The 15,517-nt window shown below is 33.4% G+C and overlaps 2 protein-coding genes and 1 long non-coding RNA gene across 3 annotated transcripts; 2 read left to right on the forward strand and 1 right to left on the reverse strand.

Annotated features, from left to right (window-relative positions):
• Window positions 1-6,147: 6,147 nt before the first annotated feature.
• Window positions 6,148-6,850, forward strand: LOC111706675 (uncharacterized). Its single transcript, XR_002766287.1, has 2 exons — window positions 6,148-6,187; window positions 6,681-6,850. It is a non-coding gene; the product is annotated as an uncharacterized LOC111706675 (long non-coding RNA).
• Window positions 6,851-7,469: 619 nt separating this feature from the next.
• Window positions 7,470-10,029, forward strand: LOC111706673 (pre-mRNA 3' end processing protein WDR33). The gene is made up of 2 exons (XM_023479582.1): window positions 7,470-8,051; window positions 8,700-10,029. Exons 1-2 carry the CDS (start codon window positions 7,795-7,797, stop codon window positions 8,713-8,715), a joined length of 273 nt encoding a protein of 90 aa, XP_023335350.1. The 5' UTR covers window positions 7,470-7,794; the 3' UTR covers window positions 8,716-10,029.
• A 1,748-nt stretch (window positions 10,030-11,777) lies between these two features.
• Window positions 11,778-14,175, reverse strand: LOC111706680 (heat shock 70 kDa protein cognate 4; the record flags this gene model as incomplete). The annotated part of the gene is given in 2 exon segments (XM_023479591.1): window positions 11,778-13,362; window positions 13,978-14,175. Coding segments are annotated over 2 exon segments (1,650 nt in total), but the record flags the coding sequence as incomplete, so codon positions are not given.
• Window positions 14,176-15,517: the final 1,342 nt, after the last annotated feature.

Raw genomic sequence — 15,517 nt, forward strand, 5'->3', positions numbered from 1 at the left:
AAACGGTGAAATTTTAGATTTCAGACTAGCTCGATTTAATATTTTTTGTTCATAATTGTTCTAAAATAAGTCCAATGGCAATAAGTATTATTTTTTGGCAAAAGGTAAAATTTCAAATTTTAGTTTGATTGAAAATTTTTTGTTCATAATTGCTCTAAAATATGTTCATTTGTACTAATTAGGGTTATATGTGCAAAATGTTGAAGATGTCTAAATTGTCTCTATTTCTTGAGACGCCTAGATCCAGCGTGCGGGGGAAGACCCACCAATCACCATATAATTTTTTCGTCCGTGCCGCAAATGTCACAATTCAACATTATTTCCTCCGATCACACCTTTTTTCGTCCGGACGTTGCTTGTATTCAAATGTATATGTTATTTTGCCTAATAACACCTTTTTTTCAAATTTAGGAAGCGTGATGTTATTCAAAATGATTTGATTTTGTTTCAAATGCATTTTGTTTAAAAAATAAATCGATATTTAAGCCCAATTTAGGACAAAATGGAAAATTGAAATGCCTTACCTATTTTACAACTAAAAATGTTAAGCCTACAGTATATCTTTGATCATTACAATATGTTCCTCTTAAAAATACAGGATAAAATATTTTAACCCATTATGTACAACATGACGTTGTTAAAATTCGAATAATAATGTAAAGTACTTAGAAAAGTAATGTAATCAATGCCGGACGAAAAAGTGTGCATGGTCGGAAGAAAAAATTGGAAATTGTGACGTCATTTGTGGTCGGACGAAAAAAGGTGTGGTGTGCCTTCTCTCCCGCATCCAGCAACTTCCTATTCTAGTCTAGTCAAAAATGTTGGTTGCTAGGAAATCATAAATGTACACAAATACTCTAAATACAAGGAGAGAGAAAGAGAGAAGAGCAGAGAAAACTTTAGTTTATTCAGAGATAGATTAAAGAGGAGCACACAACAAGAGAATTCACGATATAAAGATAAAAAAAAATTTCAGCTGACTTTTTACTCATACCTGTATTATTCCACTTAAAGAGGGCAAACACGACTCACAATGTTATCCTGTAGGCTGTAAACCTTTGTCTGACCAAAAATATTAAGATTCTTTTTTCTGCAAAATTGAGTTTAGGTTTTGTTTCTCCATAAAACTGATTTTTTGACGATTAAGAGGTTCTACCCAAAGAGGGGAGGAAGGCCAGCCACAAAAATTTCTCGTCCGAGCCACATTCTCCTCATTTTCTCGTCCGAGCCACCTCAAAATCCTCGTCCTTCGCTTATTATGTGTTTTTAAGTTTTTAAATCTTGAAGATAAATCTATCTTTTGAAAATTAGGCGACGTTAGGGCATAAAATATGGATAGACTAAAGTATTGTAATCATGTTGAAATCTTCAAAGCCGTGAGAATGATGTCAAACTTTATTTTGGGGAAACTTATATCTCTTCTGCCTCCGTAATGGCTAACCTTTGTGATACAAATGAATAGCAACATATTTGGCATACCTTTGCCTATAATTTTTCCCGGCCCATGGAACCACCCGAAAAAAAATCACGGTTTACGCTAAAATTAACAAAAAAAAGATTAAAGTTCTATAAACTTGGAATTATTTGCGGCATTCTACGGTGCCAGGACAAACTCCGGAAAGACAAACTCCTGACGAGACAAACTCCTGAAAGTACAAACTCCTGAAAAACAAACTCCTGAGATTATGAAATTTTTCTCTGAATGAAATATGATAAAATTCATAAACTTTAGGAGAAAAAATCTGCAAATATCCTAGAAAAAATTCTCAATCTTTAGTAATTTGAATATGTTTCAAGCAGCAAAGTATTACAATGATCAGAATAACCAGCAAATTTATTATAATTTATTTTTTATTATTTAGGGTTAGGTTAGGTTTCTGGGCCGAGCGCTGCGGCTAGGACAGGCTAGAGGGCCGAGCGCTGCGGCCATGGGTTAGGTTAAGTGTTGACACTTTCTGGGCCGAGCGCTGCGGCTAGATTAAATATAAATTGTGAAACATTTTTTTTAATTTGATATTTTGGAGTTTGTATTTCAGAAGTTTTTATTTTCAGGAGTTTGTCTCGTCAGGAGTTTGTCTCGTCAGGAGTTTGTCTTTCCGGAGTTTGTCCTGGCGCCCATTCTGCACCAAGATTATCTGAAAATTTGCGTAAAAAAGGTGAATATTTTTCAGGACATTGCACTCAAAAACTTAAATTCTATTGCAAGTATTTCTTTCGATTTATAAAAATTTAATATTTCGTTAATGCTCTAACGTGACTATACGATGTCTGTCTCAATCCTCTTTGTTCCACTTTAATTATAAAGAGTTGTCAATCACATTAAAAGAAATTTGAAATTCTTTTTTCAAACTTTTAAACCTGCGTTGCAAACTTGCAAAGTTGACAATAGGTTCAAAATTCTAGTGATTTTATTTAATTTAGTAGAAGTAGTTTAGGTTCAGGTAATATAAATACATCGTGCATTTAATTAAGTAAGATGTTATAAACATTTAATTAAAAATTTACTAGACAGAAATTGATAAAATTATGCTGCAGTTTAATACCATGGTAGATGGAACGAAGGTAATTTCAGATACAGGGTGTCCCACGAATGATGACATGTTGGAAAATAGTTTTAAACGTCTTCTACCATGGATTAGATATCAAAGACGTCCTGCATTTTATTTTGTTTTAAAAAATCTTTTACTCAAATATATTTTACTTTGAAATAAATTTTACTTTATTGTAATTGCCATATAATATTTTTATTATTCTGTTTGATATCCAACGACTTAACAAATTATGGAGGGAGGAAGACATGTTAAGCTATTTACCAACTGTCATGTTTCGTGGGACACCCATGTAGGTTTATTTTTCATGTGTCTCTTTTTCCTACAAGGAGAACCAGGAAACAATGTAATTATATTCGTCTTCTATGAAATGTCGCTGGATTTGCAACTGAGGTATAGTGGTAGGTGATTATATCAATAAAATAAATACGACTTTAAATTTCAATTTTGATTTATATTATTCAAGCTGCTAAACAGTATGGATCATATAGACATAGTTAAGTCAAGAGAAGCTGTCAATAAATAAAAACTTCGCTTTGACTACCCGTAAACTTGTAGTTCGAAAACAAAACGAAAATAAAAAGTCGTCTTCATTGTATCAAAATAATCGCCTACCACTGTATATGTCTGGAAAGCACCCTGAACATCTGTAGAGATCAGTTGCAACAATCCAAAGACGACATTCAACCCACAATTTTCTGGTTCTTGCACTGCAGAACATTTTTAATTTTTGATTTTTGATTAATCCGTAATTCGTATAGAGAAATAACACTATCTATGGAAGGGGCAAAATATATGTCGCAATTATGAATTATGCATTGATGAAGTTTTAAGTTTTCTTTTATTGTTTATAGTTTATAAATACTCTACAGTGAGAACCAGAAAACTCTAACATAGGAAGACGACTTTCAGAATCAAGTTATGATTTTAAAAGTCCAATGGGCACAAGACACATTAATTGTGCGCACTATAAACAGACCTATTTCTTTAAATCAATGATTTAATAAATGTCTAGTAAAACTATCTGCTTTGTAACAACATCAGATACATTTACATATTGCTATAATGTCGTCTTTCTATTCCATTGTTTTCTGGTTATCACTGTATGTTTGTTAAGGAATGGATCTTGTCTGTATTATGGAGCCTAATCTCCAGGTTGAACAAACTACTGGGAAGGTTTGGGTTGGATCCTTGTCTTCCTTCTCCAGATATACCTCAGGATATAGAACTCAATCAGGAAGCAAACATGGTAAACAATTCACCATGGATGTAAATGCAACCCGGATTGAAGGAACTGAAAATATTCGCAACATTTTATATTTTTCTAACCCTTAACTTTGCAACCTGATGTTGTGAACCTTTGATATTTCAAACTACGAATCAACTATTAAAGTTGGAAATTTCAAGAGGTAACAACATAATTGATTACAAAGATGAATAAGAAAATTATAGTTTTTGTGACTTATAGTGTTCACTTTCTCTCTGATTATTAGCTTTCAAATCAGTATAATTGATATGGCATTATGTTACAGCATATAGATCATTAACAATACATGTTAAACACTAGATGTCGTCTTTTCAAGATTTAGGGGCTTTTTGTTCACAATAATTCTGAGGCAGAAGCCCAAAGGAGTTACGCGTATGCTTCTTTGGGCCTTTGTCTTAGAGTTATTGTGAACGAAAACCCCCCAAAATCTTGAAAAGACGACAGCTAGTATTCTATTTGTATTGTTGTTAATTTATGATTTACCTGACGGAAGAAAGACGACTTGAAGATCTACAATTCATAAAATGTGTTTATTCAACATTTTTTATAATATAAAGGGTGCTTTAATAAAAAACTTCACACATTTTTACTCTCAGAAGCTTAATTTTTACCTGATCATTAATATCACAATATCTGTAGGATGTTAGGACTATAATGTGGTAAAAAAATTATCGAATCCTCTTTGTCTCTTGAGTATGGAACTGAAAATAGTGTGAGAGTTGTTTTAACACCCTTTCATTATTTTTTGTTTTTGTTTTCATCAAATATTATTTTCCAGGCGGCCGAGTCTACTGCAGTTTATGTAACCAGAGTTCAAGCAAGTACAATGATGAAATATCAGGTTTAAAAGAAAGGAAGAGGGAAATTAAAACATATTATCAATTGTTATACCAGTTGACTGAAGGGTCCTTTACCTTAAATTTCAAGTGACTCTAAATTTAAAGCGAATATACATGTGCGATTCACAATTAAATCTTTTTTAAGGAAAACATCTTTGATTTTGTGCTCTAAAAAAATAACTTTATTAAATTCATTGTCTCTGATGCTTATATCCACTTAGTAAGTAAATAAATACTGAAAACCTACAGGGTGTCCCAAAGAATTCGCACTTTTAGACATTGCAGCACTCAGCATAGTCAAATTTTTAAAATGTTTGACATTTATAGAGGCATGTAGCACAAAAATTAAAAAATTAAAAACAGTTTGAAATTTCACTTTTGGCTTGGTTAAAAATTCATATTGTCATTGTTATAAGTAAAAGAAAAATTCATCATTGCATTAACATTTTATTTCAATAGTTTATAATATGGGTTAACAATAACACAAAAATGATTAAGAATATTGATGTAATGATAGCTAAAATTATGATTGACTGTGAAACTCAGCAAGAAAATTTATGCCTTGGTTGGCCTCTTCTTAATCTATGGTGAACATATCCTAAAACCCACATATTCCCAGCTGAGCTGGGGTAAAATTTTCACTATTTTCTTATGGGTTTAAATCATAGATAAATAAATAAACATAGATAGCTTATGTATGCAAAATCACCAAGAATTGTACAGTCCGCGAACTCATACTTCTAGGGGTCAAAGTGTACTTCAATGATAAGCGGAGTGGTTTGGTGTTTTAATGGATTTCATAATAGAGTGTAAAATAACTCCGGGAATGGAACTATTTGAACAACAATATTTCACTATCATCTTGACGAGAACTGAAGAAGGATATGCATGAGAAGGACCAAACTAACCTAAATTTCTTTCTACAGAACTCATGTACACCACAAGTACTCAATGACATAAGAACAGCCAATGTTCACAACCGACCTAGGTAATCTATATAATAGGAATATCTTTAAAAAATCTCTGTACATTTATATCTTTCAAGATGAAAAATGTCGTCTTATGCGCAATCTATCTTTATCTATGGTTTAAATGTAAAATATCACCCCAGCGGAGCACACCTTTCAATATTTTCGCATTTTTGCTATGAAGTTCCCGCATTCTTTTGAATGATCATCTTCCAGCATTAATATTTGGGATTTTCTTTAATATGTACTTTTTAAAAGTTTAAACTTTATATTAGATGTCATATTGTGAACCATATCCCTAATGTAACCCTGTTTCAAAGGTCGTCTCCGACAGATTGTATCTCCGTTGAATACTCCGTACTCCGGCCATCCGCCAAACCAAACCTTGCCAAGGATTTTACATAAATAACCTCATGGATCTAGTAAAACTTAAAGTGCATTAAAAAGAACCTATTTAAACACAATTTTCAGTGAATCATTTACATATAAATTCATTTCAGAAGAATTAAATTGCTTTAGACTTCAGTACAAACAACTTTTCGCCGTACCACAGTTTTCTAGATCGTAAGTCCATGTTTGATTCACAATAGTACCCATTTAAAATATTTCATTTATTAATTCCCATCGGTACCTTAAAATATTTCTTGGTCGATTCACAACAGAACCTTTCCTTTAAAATTCCTATTTATCAGTTTCAATAAACATTTAATTAGTTGTAATAAAATAGTTACATTTATTAACAATTATTATTCACATTTGTTCGTCAATCAAATAGTTACATTTTATTAACAATTATTATTGGTATACAACAGTGCCTTTCTAAACCCTTTATTTATCGATACGCAACAGTAATAAAATATGAATGCTAAACCTGCTAAACCTAGAGTTTCCTAAACCTGCTAAACCTACAAAACCTAGAATTCCTATACCTTTTAAGTCTTTGTTCAATTCTCAATGGTACATGTTTCCAAACCAATTGTTCGATTCACAACAATACCCATTTATTAACAATTATTATTTACATGCATGTACGCCAATAACAATTTGTATTTTGTAGGAAACTTCGTTACTGAATAAACATTTTCAAGAAGTTCTCATCTATGTGTGTCTGGTAGAAGAGAGTGTTTCCCTAACCTAATTGCCTTTGGATTTGTCATTCTTCGAGTTACCTATCCTTTGCTTAAGTACATCCCGCTTCGAGTAACTTTTCCTTTTGTTCAGCTCACACATATAATTGACGTGCCATTTTTCTGTATTTATTCATTTTGATAGTGTTAACATTTGAATTCATATTTCTTTTTTTCCAGGGCATGAAATTATCTAAAACCGTACTAGTTGAAGGGGGCCAAAAACATTTCTTTTTCTCGAGAGTTCTTGAACCTTCTCAAAAAAGAAAAGTTTTTGGCTCAAATACTTTATACCTCGCCTCCCTTCAACCAGTAGGGTTATAAATAGTTATTCTTCCCTGCATTGTAAACTATAAAGGTTTTGCCATTCTTTAATAATAACTGAGTATTTTTTAACTCTTAACTTTTTAAAATTTCAGGCCTTAATGAAACTCCATATTCAAGTTCTTTTCAAATTCATAAACTCAACAAGCCAAAATGTCAAATTTCAAACTGTTCTTACTACTTTCATTTTTGTGCTACATACCTTTAATTGAGATCATGATCAACAATTTCAAATATTTAAAAAATAGAACCATGGTGACTAGTAAAATGTCTAAAAGAGCGTTTTTTGGGACACCCTGAATATAAATAGGAGGAAGAGCACGGATGACAGGGTCCTGACAATCTGTTTGTGATCTCTAACTCCCCAAAATTAAGGAAACTATAAAATAAAATAAATTAGGATCTGGATTTAGGATTTCTGCCTTGAATTTAGTATTTCAATGTTTAACGACTAAGAAGACGCTAGAGCAGAAAGTTTTGGCTGGCAGGGAACCTTGTTGAAAAAGGACTTTAAAATACGTACAGTCGTCTTTGGAGTCTTATCCTGTGTGGGTAACCATGTAAATTAAAGTAAATATCTAATAGACTATGTTGCATTTCTGATTTCAAAAATGTGAAGTTCTTAAACAACCTCTGTAACGTGGATTTTAGTTTGAAGACAATTGAAATGACGATTGAAAGAATTGTAATGCAGTCTTTAACTTTCATTTATGGTTTGAGATGAACAGATCTGAGTTTTCATCAATTATTCACAGACCTCATGGACTTGATGAACCTGATGAACCACAAGGTCCTGATGGAGCGCATGGATCTGATGGATATCAAGGAGGTCAAGAACCTCCTCGATCTCGAGGTCCCCAAAGACCTTGGGGACCTATTGCTCCTCTTGGACCTGTTCCAACGAAGTATAAACCTATTCTCGACACAACTCAATCCCTTCCACTCACACCTACTTCAAGATCACTCACTTCTGTCAGGTAGATGATCACTCATTAACTGAATCAAGTTTCTCATTCAATTGTTAAATAAACTATGTCACTATCTGAATCAGTACTGACAATCCTTTAACAAAGTCTGCCCTTCACTTATCAAGTATGTCACCACTAACTAATTCATGATCAGTCAATTACTGAATTAAGTATGTCTTTCACAGAATCCAGTATGTCAATCATTGAATCAGGTATGTCACTTATTGAAACAGGTTTGTCACTCACTAAATCCAGTCTGCCAATCAATAATTTAAATAATGTATCTCAATCACTGTATCAGTAAATCAATCACTGAATCCGTATTCCAATCACTGAATCAAGTATGTCAATCACTAAATCAAGTTTGCCAATCACTGAATCAAGTGAGTCAATCACTAAATCAAGTATGCCAATCACTGAATTAATGTCAATCACTGAATCAAGTATGTCAATTACTGAATCAAGTATGTCAATTACTGAATCAACTATGTCAATCACAGAATTAACTGAAAACACAGCCAAAATATTCACCTTGAGATGATTTATTTATCAATGAGATACACATACAATTTTCCTGACCAAATTAATTCTTGAGCAGTAATTTCAATTCAATATTTAATTTTGTTTTTTTTTTCATTAAAATTTTATAAATTTTAGATCCCTAGACGACTGAAATAATATTCATCTTCCAACTCCATTCATCCATCTTCCTACTCCATCCACCTTTAATATTCTTCTTCCAACTCCATCCATCTTCAATATTCATCTTTCAACTCGATTCGTCTTCAATATTCACCTTCAAACTCCATCCATCTTAAATATTCATCTTTCAACTCCATTCGTCTTCAATATTCTTCTTCAAACTCCATTCATCGTCAAAATTCATCTTCAAACTATATTAACGTATATTCATCTTCCAACTCCATCCACCTTCAATCTTCATCTTCCATCTCCAATCATCACCAATATTCATTTTCCAACCCTATCTATCTTCAATATTTATCTTCCAACTCCATCTATATTCAGTATTCATCTTCCAACTCCATCCATCTTCCATATTCATATTCTAACTTCATTCTTCTTCAAGATTCATCTTCAAACTTCATCCATCGTCAAAATTAATCTTCTAATTCCATCCACCTTCATTCATCTTCAAACTCCATCCACCTTCAAACTCCATCCACCTTCAATATTCATCGTCCAACTCCATCCATCTTCAATATGCATCTTCCAACTCCATACGTCTTCAACATTCATCTTCCAACTCCATCCATCTTAAATATTCATCTTCCAACTTCATTCTTCTTCAAGATTCATCTTCAAACTTCATCCATCGTCAAAATTAATCTTCTAATTCCATCCACCTTCATTCATCTTCAAAGTCCATTCATCTTCAATATTCATCTTCCAACATCTTCCCTTCGTCTTCACGAATTGTAACTTTTGTGTCTCAGTGCACTGAGTGAATAAGAACAAAACAAATTGTTTTTGTTTTACCCCGTAATGATTTCTAAAAAAAATGTCTCTACACTACTACATCCTCAGCTAAACTACCACGTTTAGCCAGACAACCCCTTTAAGAATATTTTTCAAGCTTGTGTCCAAAAACTTTACACACTGCGAACCAAAATAACAGTGTTATAAATAGTTAGTATGTGTTTTTTTAAATCTATTTAATTGTTTGCCTCAACGGCCTTTGTTTGTAAAGTTCAATCTTATATACATACAAGGTTACCCACAAAGAATGAGACTGTAAAGACGACTTAAAATTTTAAAGTATTAAGATCCGAAGGCTAAATTAAGCTTTCTGCCTTGAACGTAGGTTTTAGTGGTTTAGGTAATTATTTGACAAAGAAAGAAACAAAATTACAGTTGTAGAGAATCTTGTATATAAAAAATGACAGCATAGATTCCGTATAGACGTCTCTGAAGTCTCATACTTTGTGAGTAACCATTTATAAAATGAAAAAGACTTTGCCACTTAAAAAAAAGTCTATATGTTAAATGCAGTACACTGTACAAGCAATAGTTATAAATGTTGTTTTATTAAATCTTTCCAAAATCTTGCTGAAAATGACAAAATATAAAATATGAAAAATACATGAAAAATAAACATGAAAAAATACAAAAGCCATGGAAGTTTTCCTCCCTGATATTATTTCAGGTTTTATCCAAAGGTCCTTAAATCCTTTTGATCCTTCTTTAGCGGTATCATGTAAAGAAAACCCCCAAAACACTCCAAATAAACTTTTTAAAGATTTATAATATTTTCAAAATATATTCTTAAAACTTTGTATGTAATTATCTTAAGATTGAATTAGTGTGTCTGAATCTGCAAAATCGTCATTCCCTTATAAAAAGCTGGTTTTTTGGTATGCAACAATTTTCGTTTAATCCCGCCACTTTTAAAAAATAATAATAAATAATAAAAATATTTTGTTATTTTTTACAAAGGAATGCCATTTACTCTCAAACAAACTAGAATCAATGGAAATTAAAACCCCCTCGGGATTCAATGATAAACCGTTGGGTTCCATTGATTCTAATTTGTCTGAGAGTAAATGATACATTTAAACCTAAAGCAACAACAAATCATCTTCTAAGTTATTGAAGAGATAAAGGTATTGTATAATGATGACGCCGAAGTACATATCTATTTTATATAAACAGAGTCGACTTAAATTACTATTACCTTAATTTATGAAGAACCAAGGCGTTCACAAGTTAATTTTTCAGCAAATCTAATCTTTGGATTTCGAAGTAGATTATACATACTTATACTGGATTTTTTTCTCCTTCTGGGTCCTCTTTTTCCATAAATTACTTCTTTTCTTTTTCTTTCCACTCTAATCTTCTCTTTTCTCCTTTCCATTTTCTCAATTTCCGTTCTTCCTAGTCCCTATTCATTTCCTAGAGCTGGGTGCTGTTAGTGGGGAACCTTCAATAAACTAACAGAATTCCATGTTAATGACAACATAGTTCGAATAAACTATTGAACGCAGAACGTAGAAACTGGAACAACCATTAATCAATGCACGAGGAACCGTTGAACGGGTTTGTATGAAATAAACGATTTTATCTCGTTAACGAACGTAATATGTTAACGATCGAAATCGTGCATTGTTAACGGTTAATTATCACGCTCAACCATCGATGGATTAAAACATTAACGAATGGTAAAATACATGGATTTTCGATAATAAAAAAGAACAAAAATGTTTGGAACGGGACAATTTGAATAGGAACGAGCGTGGAACTCAAGATTTCTAAAATAAAAAACGTGCCCAGCCCTATGATCCTCCCATCACCCCCCCTCGTCCTATTACCCCTGTATAACCCTATTAAAACTAGTTGCTAGGGATAATAGCTTGCTCAAATATCCTTTCACAAGATTAGTTATAAGATACGTTTTAACTTGATTATATTTTATCCAGAAACTTTCTCACAACTTTCAGGACCTTGAAGATTTTACAGTGGACTTTTTGCACCTGGGGAGATATCCTGCATAATTTTCCGAAAAGTTTTAGAAAGAAAAAGAGCATGAATTCTTCATTGCATTTTTTAAATTAAAGATTAATATTCTTTCATCTTTAAAAACTTTAAAGTTAGAACACAACAGAATAAATTGTAAATTGTTATATTGTCAACAAAAAGTTTTTTTAACCTTTCAAATTCCACATAATTTTTTGAAAATAGGTTTATTTCAACTATATAAATTAGTTTTTACAAACCTACAGTAATTGGTATTTTTATCAATATAAAGCTATGAAGACTTTATTTTTAAGTTTGTTGGAAAAAGTACTGCAATAGAAAGTCGTCATTATTTTATTGATAAAAACGCCAGCCGCAGTAGATTAATCAATATGATTTAATCAACCTCCTCGATGGTTGGTCCAGCCCCTCCTGCTCCAGTAGCTCCTCCTGCTCCTGCAGCTCCAGCTCCTCCTGCTCCCCCTGCTCCTCCATACAGTTTCTGAATAATAGGATTAAAGATTTGCTCCAGCTCCTTCTGTTTATCTTCAAACTCATCCTTCTCAGCTGTCTGGTTAGCATCCAACCACTTGATAGTGTCATCACACTTGTCATTAATCAGCTTGCAATCCGAGGCAGGGATTTTATCCTTCACCTTATCCTCCTCTAGGGTTGATTTCATATTGAAGCAGTAGCTTTCTAGATTATTCTTTGCTCCAATCCTCTCTCTTTGCTTATCGTCTTCAGCTTTGTAGGCCTCAGCATCATTCACCATCTTTTCAATATCCTCCTTAGACAGTCTTCCTTTGTCATTAGTGATTGTGATCTTATTCTCTTTTCCTGTAGATTTATCCATGGCAGAGACATTGAGGATTCCGTTGGCATCAATGTCAAATGTGACCTCAATCTGTGGAACTCCCCGGGGAGCTGGAGGAATACCGGTCAACTCAAACTTCCCCAGCAGATTGTTGTCCTTAGTCATTGCTCGTTCCCCCTCATATACTTGTATAAGCACTCCAGGTTGATTATCACTGTAGGTTGTGAAGGTTTGAGTTTGTTTGGTTGGGATGGTGGTGTTTCTCTTGATCAAGGAGGTCATAACACCTCCAGCAGTTTCTATACCCAGAGAAAGAGGAGAGACGTCAAGAAGAAGCAGGTCTTGTACTTCTTCCGACTTATCTCCGGAGAGAATAGCAGCTTGAACAGCAGCTCCATATGCCACTGCTTCATCAGGGTTGATTGATTTGTTCAACTCTTTCCCACTGAAGAAATCTTGCAAAAGCTTCTGAATCTTAGGTATTCTGGTAGAACCCCCAACAAGCACTATCTCATGGATATCAGATTTATCCATCTTTGCATCTCTCAGAGATTTCTCTACAGGATCCATTGTACCTCTGAACAGATCTGCATTGAGTTCTTCAAACCTAGCTCTAGTAATGCTAGTATAGAAATCAATTCCTTCAAAGAGAGAATCAATCTCAATATTAGCTTGAGAAGAGGCGGACAGAGTTCTCTTAGCTCGTTCACATGCTGTGCGTAGACGTCTGATAGCTCGCTTATTATCACTAATATCCTTCTTATGCTTTCTCTTGAATTCAGTTGTAAAATGATTAACCATCCTGTTATCAAAATCCTCTCCACCTAGATGCGTATCTCCACTGGTGGATTTAACCTCGAAGATACCGTCCTCGATGGTTAGGATGGAAACATCAAAGGTTCCTCCTCCAAGGTCGTAGATAAGAACATGCTTTTCTCCGGTAACCTTCTTATCTAGTCCGTAGGCTATAGCAGCTGCAGTAGGTTCGTTGATGATTCTGAGTACATTCAATCCAGAAATCACTCCGGCGTCCTAAATTGTAAACCTTTAATATTTAATTTCAACTTTGACTATTTAAACTAACAAAATGGATAGTTTGACATCTCAAAGGTTTGCGACATCATGTTGAACAGATGTACTTGGGTTAGATAATTAGACTCGTGGCGATTAATTAGTTGCAGCTGTAGCCTGTAGGTAAGTATTACCTTATATTTAACCCTTGAAAATAATTTATCTATGATTTGTAACAAAATAATTTAATGAAACTTATTTTTAAATCTGTATTTTTGGACGATAAACAAGTTTTAGAATAAGAAATGTAGAATTTAGCTTGAAGTAAATGTAAAAATATGTAAAATTGGTAGCTAGTGACAAATTTTCTTACGTTTAGGTTTTTTATTTTATAATATCACAGAATTACAGGCCGGCATACAAATTGTGCATCATCTTAGAAGATTGGGTTGAAATTCAAGTGTGCAACGTCTTGACATTTTGCTTTGATTTATACGTTTTTGTAGCCCTATACATGTTCATTTTAGAACTACAACAAGCTCGTTTCTAGCCTGAGTTTAAAAGAAGTAATAAGCAAAATACTGACAGATTTGTGTGTGCACAGTTTGGATCACTGTGATGTATTACGAATTGTACCTTAGTTGCTTGTCTCTGTGAGTCGTTAAAGTAGGCTGGGACAGTGATAACGGCGTTGTTGACAGTTCCGCCGAGATACGCCTCCGCCGTTTCCTTCATCTTGACCAGCACCATGGAGGACACCTCCTCGGGGAAGAAGCTCTTTTTCTCCCCCTTGTACTCCACCTCCAGTTTCGGCTTACCACCGTCAGAGATAACCTAGATGTAACAAATCAAACGTGTTATTACACAAATAGAATTGGTTCGACAAAATCCCCTCCCATCACAAATAGATAGTTGCGCCTTGGCCTGTATAATAACACTAAACACTTTAGGGAGATTCTCAAAAAAAAAACAGAGTCACCGAGTTTAGAGGACTGAAGGTATGGGACTTCAGTTGTATTATTTATCTAAATATAAAATGAGAAAACCTTATTTATATCAAGAGATTAATATTTTTTCGTGGGGGTCCATACCCCAGCCTCCAGATGTTAACTGTCCAAAAATGAAAATTGGGGTCATTTATGTTTCATTTTACCTCTACCACGTTGCCACTTTTTATTTTTGGGACTTTATAATTTTTGTTTTCGGGCAATTCACATTTATAGCATATCTCAAAGAATATATACAGGATTATCCACAAAGGATGAGACTGAAAAGACGACCCAAAAATATGTTGATTTGAAGCTTGATTTTTGGTTTCTGCATTCAATTGAGTAGTTTGATGGTTTACCAAATATAAACTATTTTTTGGCCTACTAGGACCCCTGAATACATTCTTCAAAACACTTAATTAGGGTACATTTTCAGTCAATTATTTTGTCAAAATTTGCATCCAATTCATCTAGTTAAATGCAATGCTGACTGATGCAGTTAAACTATGCATATTTCATGATACATTTAAGTTCATTTTAAAAAATTTTCGAAATAAAGCTTCTTAAAGAGGGAGTACAAATAAAAATGGAAATAAAGGGACGAAATGAATGTCTTATTAGATTTTCAATTCTGAATGAAGGTCAATAAGTGCGTGGTTATACGTTTTATGTGGTATTCCTTGGGTATACCTGAAAAGCTGACGAAAATGTACATAAATATAAGATTTAAATATTTTTATATTGTTAATCTCAAATGAACGTAAAGGGGGGCAGTACAGTACAGTACTGTACTGTACGACTATGGTGGCTAAGCATAGACCAGTTAAAAGTCGTCAGTTAACTCTAATGTTTATTGGGACACATTGTATTTTAGAACCCAAAATATCAAATTTCTAATTATAATAGTTAGCAATTAATTAGACCATTTAAAATAACTTCTGGAAATGAAAGCAATTATTTGACACAACATTCCTTGAAAAGATATTGAGCATATAATCCCTTTCAGATTTTCGGCATACAATCCCTTTCAGATATTCGGCATACAATCCCTTTCATATATTGAGCATACAATCCCTTTCATATATTGAGCATACAATCCCTTTCAAATATTGGGCATACAATCCCTTTCAGATATTGGGCATACAATCCCTTTCAGATATTGAGCATACAATCCCTTTCAGATATTG

Source organism: Eurytemora carolleeae, unplaced genomic scaffold (assembly GCF_000591075.1).
Source record: "Eurytemora carolleeae unplaced genomic scaffold, Eaff_2.0 scaffold749, whole genome shotgun sequence".
Taxonomy (NCBI): domain Eukaryota; kingdom Metazoa; phylum Arthropoda; class Copepoda; order Calanoida; family Temoridae; genus Eurytemora; species Eurytemora carolleeae.